The sequence below is a fragment of the Pyrus communis genome, chromosome 10 (assembly GCF_963583255.1).
Source record: "Pyrus communis chromosome 10, drPyrComm1.1, whole genome shotgun sequence".
Lineage (NCBI taxonomy): Eukaryota > Viridiplantae > Streptophyta > Magnoliopsida > Rosales > Rosaceae > Pyrus > Pyrus communis.
Window position 1 is genome coordinate 25775934 of NC_084812.1, and position 6688 is coordinate 25782621.

At 38.9% G+C, this 6688-nt stretch overlaps 2 protein-coding genes across 2 annotated transcripts; both read left to right on the plus strand.

Annotated features, from left to right (window-relative positions):
- The first annotated feature begins 306 nt into the window (after window positions 1-306).
- On the plus strand, window positions 307-865 carry LOC137748085 (phenylacetaldehyde reductase-like). Its single transcript, XM_068488176.1, has 2 exons — window positions 307-543; window positions 638-865. The coding sequence occupies exons 1-2, from the start codon at window positions 307-309 to the stop codon at window positions 863-865; spliced, it is 465 nt and encodes a 154-aa protein (XP_068344277.1).
- A 243-nt stretch (window positions 866-1108) lies between these two features.
- LOC137748736 (phenylacetaldehyde reductase-like) lies at window positions 1109-3400 on the plus strand. The gene is made up of 5 exons (XM_068488915.1): window positions 1109-1250; window positions 1838-2007; window positions 2101-2292; window positions 2516-2678; window positions 2804-3400. The coding sequence occupies exons 1-5, from the start codon at window positions 1133-1135 to the stop codon at window positions 3121-3123; spliced, it is 963 nt and encodes a 320-aa protein (XP_068345016.1). The 5' UTR covers window positions 1109-1132; the 3' UTR covers window positions 3124-3400.
- Window positions 3401-6688: the final 3288 nt, after the last annotated feature.

Consider the following 6688-nt stretch of genomic DNA (forward strand, 5'->3'; position numbering starts at 1 on the left):
AAGAATAAAGTATTGAGATGGAGGAGCAGATACAAAGAAGAATGAATGAAGACAAAATCTTCATGTGCCTTTCCTTGTACATTTCTTTTGCATTCCTCCCACCATCCTTACTGCACTCTTCTATATCCGTCATTTCTCCCATGTATTTCTCCTCTACCTCCAACACAAAAATGATAACTAAAACCTAAAAAGAAAATGGTTAGCAAACGTGCGTTTAATATACCTCTTTATGAACTGTGACTTCTCCTACAGGAGACAATTGTATTTGACACCCAATAGCTAATATTTTGTACAGCTTAAAATTCAATGTATGTCCAGTGGGGTGGTTGTAATCCTAGTTCAACTCACCAGTTCTGTTTGTGTAATGCCACAGATGATCCAAAGAAAACAGGGCACTTGCTCTCACTTGATGGAGCAAAAGAAAGGCTTCATTTGTTCAAGGCAGGTTTATTAGAAGAAGGAGCTTTCGACGCCGTAATTGATGGATGTGTTTGTGTTTTTCATACAGCATCGCCTGTACAACTTTCAGCCACTGACCCACAGGTTTGTCCTTTTCACTTCACGCTACGAATATTCTATCATGTGTTTCAAGACTTCCGATGTAAAAATCGAAATGATAAGTTGTTCCATATTTCAGGCAGAAATAGTTGAGCCTGCAGTGAAGGGAACTCTGAATGTTCTAAAATCATGTGTGAAATTTCCCACTGTCAAGAGAGTGGTTTTAACATCTTCTATGTCTTCATCATCGCATAGTAGAACACCGATAACTTCTGAGATGGTTTTGGATGAAACATGGCGCTCAGATCCACTTGTTTGTGGGCAGAACAGGGTAGGTACGCTCCCAATTTTGATACATAAACAATGACTTCCAACCAGATAAAATAATAATTAACGTCTTCCTTTCATATTGTTTTTAATTTTTTTCAATATGCATATTAAACAATGATTACCATTACACAACCGAACCACTTCACCTACGCCAGACCTCCAGCCCTTCACCTAACTTTCTACCTTAAGAAACCATTCACTCGACCATTACATAAGTAAAGTTGTTTAGCTAACTTTCCACCTTAAGTAACCACCAACTCTACCATTATATAACTGAAGTTGTAAGAGATAGACACAGAGAGAAATGAGTGGAGGAAAGAAGATTGTGTGTGTAACAGGAGCCTCCGGCTACATAGGCTCGTGGCTTGTGAAGCTCTTGCTACAAAGAGGTTATACTGTCAGAGCTACAGTTCGCGACCCAAGTAAGTATTACTTCTAGTTCATAACCTTCTTCCGACTTACAACAATATTGTCCTTAACTTCAGCATCTAGGTGCATCCTAGGTGGGATCTGCACCATTTTATTTCAAAACACCTCACTGCAAGTTAGGGAGAACTACCACTTATGGCCCGTCTTATTACAATTTTGTTTTTAGTTTTTGACTTTTGTGTGTGTGACATATAGCGAAATGAGGGAAAAATAAAGTATTGAGATGGAGGGAGAAGATATAAAGAAGAATGAATGAAGACAAAATCTTCATGTGCCTTTCCTTGTACATTTCTTTTACATTCCTCCCATCATCCTTGCTCCACTCTTCTGTATCCCTCATTTTGTCTCATGTATTTCTCCTTGACCTCCAACGCAAAAATGATAACTAAAACCTAAAAACAAAATGGTTAGCAAACGAGCGTTTAATATACCCCTTATGAACTTTCACTTCTCCGACATGAGACAATTGTATTTGACACCCAATAGCTAATATTTTTGACAGCTTAAAATTCAATGTATGTCCAGTGGGGTGGTTGTAATCCTAGTTCAACTCACCAGTTCTGTTTGTGTAATGCCACAGATGATCCAAAGAAAACAGAGCACTTGCTCTCACTTGATGGAGCAAAAGAAAGGCTTCATTTGTTCAAGGCAGGTTTATTAGAAGAAGGAGCTTTCGACCCCGTAATTGATGGATGTGTTGGTGTTTTTCATACAGCATCGCCTGTACAACTTTCAGCCACTGACCCACAGGTTTGTCCTTTTCACTTCACGCTTTGAATATTCTATCATGTGTTTCAAGACTTACGATGTAAAATCGAAATGATAAGTTTTTCCATATTTCAGGCAGAAATAGTTGAGCCTGCAGTGAAGGGAACTCTGAATGTTCTAAAATCATGTGTGAAATTTCCCACTGTCAAGAGAGTGGTTTTAACATCTTCTATGTCTTCAGTATCGTTTAGTAGAACACCGATAACTTCTGATATGGTTTTGGATGAAACATGGTACTCAGATCCACTTGTTTGTGAGCAGAACCAGGTACGCTTGCATACTCCCGAGTTTCACCTTGTATTCATTGTTAGTTTGTTTGATTTCAATATCAGTAGCAACAAGATTTAATCTAGTTACTTACGTGTCTGGATGAAGTTCTGTAATAGAAAGAACATTCACTGGATGTGTATTGTGTTTCTAATACTCAAAAGACTGCCAATTTATTGATCTGATTTGGTGAACATAAGAACTTCCTTCATCATGTGCTCAGAGATGGTATCCGCTCTCCAAAATTTTAGCTGAGGAGGCTGCCTGGAAAGTTGCAAAAGAAAATGGGATCGACTTGGTGTCGATGAATCCAGGGATTGTGATTGGTCCGCTCTTGCAGCCAACTCTTAATGGCTCCGTGGAGCTGATTGCGAATATCATAAGTGGTACAATTCTGCAACTTAATTACTTCTTGCGTTCTTAGCCAAAAGATAACTTTTCACCCCCTTTGCGTTTAAAAATCCCTGTGATGCAAGCAATTGATTGTGTTTTGTTTCTCTTTCGGGCTCAGGTATCCAAACACCATTTCTAAATTATACATTTGTAGACGTTAGAGACGTTGCCTCTGCCCATATTCAAGCATTCGAAGTTCCTTCAGCTAATGGCAGATATTGTTTAGTTGGCCAAGTAGCTGATGGCCCCGATACTCTACAGATTTTACGACAACTTTACCCCACTTTGTGCCTTCCTGAGTTTGGCAATCCTTCTGACTCAAAGTATCAAGTGTCCAGGGAGAAAGCGAAAAGTTTGGGAATTAATTTCCTTCCTCTGGAAGAAAGTCTTAGGGACACTATTGAAAGCCTCAAGGAGAAGGGCTTCCTCAATATCTAAAGTGTGCAACTAACATGCATGTCGGTCGAATATTTTGAAAACATGCTTAAAGGAAATCTTTGGCCATACTGTGGTTTGAATCCGTTGAATTTTGTTTCCTGGTAAAGTACTGTATTTGCAGTAAATAATATTTGTTCCGGTTACGACTTGAGACTCTTAAATTAGTCTGCAGAGAGCCTCAAGATGCACTGGACAAATGCTCAGAAGTTTGCTTTCATGTCTTTATATATGGCTCGACATTCCTGCATGTAAATTTTTGGAATAACTATAAATAAAAAGTTCAAGCTGAAATTGTTTAACTCCACTAACAATATTTTGAATCAGTTAATCGTCCTTTACAATGATCTTTTCTAGAGCGTCGAACATAATTAGCATTGAAATATCATATATCTTTATTAGTTCATTTCAATTCTTTTGTTTTAAATTTTAGAAATGCATGGCAAAACTCAATTTTGAATCAATTAATGTGAAATAAAATGTTGGAAATTAGGCTCTATGCAACAAATACGATGAGGTGTTGATCTCGAAGTGTTTGTTCATAATAAACAAGGGTGCCGATCACATAACTGAAGTTTCAGCGAATTTCCACCATAAGAAACCATCAACTCTACCGTTTACATAACGGAGTTGTTAGAGATAGACATAGAGAAAAAATGAGTGGAGAAACAAAGGTTGTGTTTGCAACAGGAGACTCTGGCTACACAACGTCATGGCTTGCGAAGCCCTGACTACAAAGAGGTTATACTGTTTGTTTGGGTTAATATTTGAACACTGGGTTTGAATGAAGGAAAGCCCAAGGGTACCAATTAAAAGAAGACTTGCCCGAAACCCAACATCGAGCCCAAAGGCAAATCGAAGCCTTCTCAGCCAAATACAAGCCACATGCTTACCATTGAAGTAACAAGTGATGAAGACTAACCTACTACCAGCTAAAGAGCACTTTCTAGTGGCATCCCAAGTAAAAAGCTAATGACTCACTACCCTCCAAGTGCTTTTGGGCAAAGACAAAGTTACAACAATTGGGCTAATTTGCCTATAAAAAGGGGAAGAGGCCCCAAAGATAAGGACACTTAACCAGTCAAACAAACAAACATACAAACTTTGCTCTCAAGCCAGATTTGCATCTAAAAGTTGAACTTAGCCCAGATTTAGTCCTTTTAAGGATAATCCCCTACAAAAAGATATCATTTTTTTAGTTTAAAAGCTCCGCTACCTTCTTCACTGGTGTAGTATCGATTCCCTTGTGTAAACATGTTTACCATCCATCCCTTTTTAGTATACAAAACCCTGTAAATTTAAAGAGAAGTGATTGCAAGAAGTTCAACCTTGCCAGACAAGGTGAAATATTGCCCAAAACTCTTTGTTTGTTCTCTAAATTGGTAGATCTATTACTTAATGTATTCTCCAGCATGTATTCAAGTCATTTCCATTTTTTTTTTTCTATTATAAGAGTCTCATTTGCATCTATATCTGGTTAGTTTAATGGATATTACTTTCATTAAAAGCAATCTAGGACTAAAATGACTTAAGGGGCTCTGAACTCCCTCCATTGTGAACATACAAGACTATGAACTAAAAGTCCTTGTTTTCAAGGAAAAAAAAATGAACTTAATGTAGACTTAACCCATCCACGACAATCCTTTGATAACAAGAAGTTTGAAGTACCTTGGATCAACTTAAAACACACTTGTTCTACATCTGCTATATTGAGATAGTAGTGGCATGCCTAGCACTTAGTTAGTTTTGATTGTGAGCCTCAAGACCTACACCTAAGGCCCCATAAAGGCACATTTCAGAACTAACTTTGTTATCTACTTGTAACATCTTAGCAAGCAAGAGCCCAACTATACATTCGAAGTGCTAATCCCTTGGGGAGCTGTGTTGAGGTTCGAAGAGCCTTTTCCAGAGAAATCTTTGCCCGAACATTGTTTTGGCACGCCTGGTGGGATACATTTTATCTTGTATGCCAAGAAGAAGAAGGAAGGAGAAAACCTTCAGGTGGAATATAGAGTACAGACCACCCCAGTGTCTACCAAGATTAAGCATGACAGATCATCCAAAAGATTTCCCCTGCCTATGAGGACCAGCTATTCTAGAAAGCCCGACTCCATCTGAAAGATCAGGAGGAAAGGTGACCAATGAAGACTTGTAAGCCACCATGACGTAAGTATTGAAGACTATGGAAATATCACTCTGGAAAATAGAGGAGAAGTGAGTAGACTTTGTTCTTTAATAGGGAGTCTGCAAAGAAGATTAGATCTGGAGTACTCTACTCCAAATAACATTTATGCCATAGAAATGATGAGAGAACCCGGCCCTGAGAAAGAACCAGTTATTCCTTTATTTCCTTTGCTTGAGGAAAAAAGGGATAAATGGAAAAACAAGGAGGAATCTGGAGTTTGTGAACCAGTATTGGAGGAAATCCAGGAAGTGGAGTTGCCCAACCCTTTATTATTTTCACTAGATGTAGAAAGCAAAACGAGATAGTCAAAAAGAATTATGGGATGCCCCAAGTAATCGGGGAATCCAGTGGGAAATGTGAACTCACAATGGTGAACAAACCCCCCCTTATAGGCCACCACCATTGGCTAATAAGGAGGAAGAGCCAAGTGAAGGCAGCCCGAACCAAGAAATGAGACCTTTTCAGGCAATGATCGTAGCCCGAAATGGGAACTCCCTCATACCTTGCCTAATAATACGGCCAATCAGTAACTTAGAGATGAGTTAGCCGAGTTAAGGAGGATGATAATCCATAATGTTCAACCTCAGGCTCACCCGCTATTCAGGATCACCTACCAGAAGCCATACCCGAAGTATATTGATGAGCAAAATCTTTTTCCCCTCAACTTCAAGATGCCCGCGTTTCCAACTTTTAGTGGAGAAAATGGCAGTGTGTCCTCTAGAGATCATATCTTCAAGTTCTCTAATCACTGTGTGGCGTTTGAAGATAATCCTAACTATAAGTTAAGATTATTTAGAAACTCATTGGTTGGCTTAGCATCTCAGTGGTGCTCTCTGTTGCCCCCCAATTCCATTGCTAACTAGGGGCAAATAGAGATGGCTTTTCATGAGCAATTCTATAGGATGGAGCCCGAGATGACTATCAATGATCTAGTCGAGGTGAAGTAATATGAACATGAGTCTACTGAGGACTTCATGATAAGGTTCAGGAAAACAAGGATGAGATGCCACTTATCAATCATGCCCAACTTATATCCATTGCTTAAAAAGCCTTGAGACTACCTTTAAGGAAAAATTCTATGACGTGCAGTTCAATGAATTGCAAGAATTGGTAATTGCTGCCATAAAATATAAGAAGTTGCTGATCGAGGAGTAACAATTGAGGCACTCCTCTAAAGCACCACTATTCTATAAAAACAAAGTTGCCATTCATCAAGTGGAGTTTGAAGGAGCAAAGCCATAAGGAAATAATAGCCATGAAGGAGAAAGGATTGACATGTGTACATCAGGGATGACTACATCCTTTAAATCATTAATAGTAAAGGGTTTAGTCCAACCAGTCAAGGATCAGAAAGTGGTGATGAATGATGGTGGATTTGTCCTT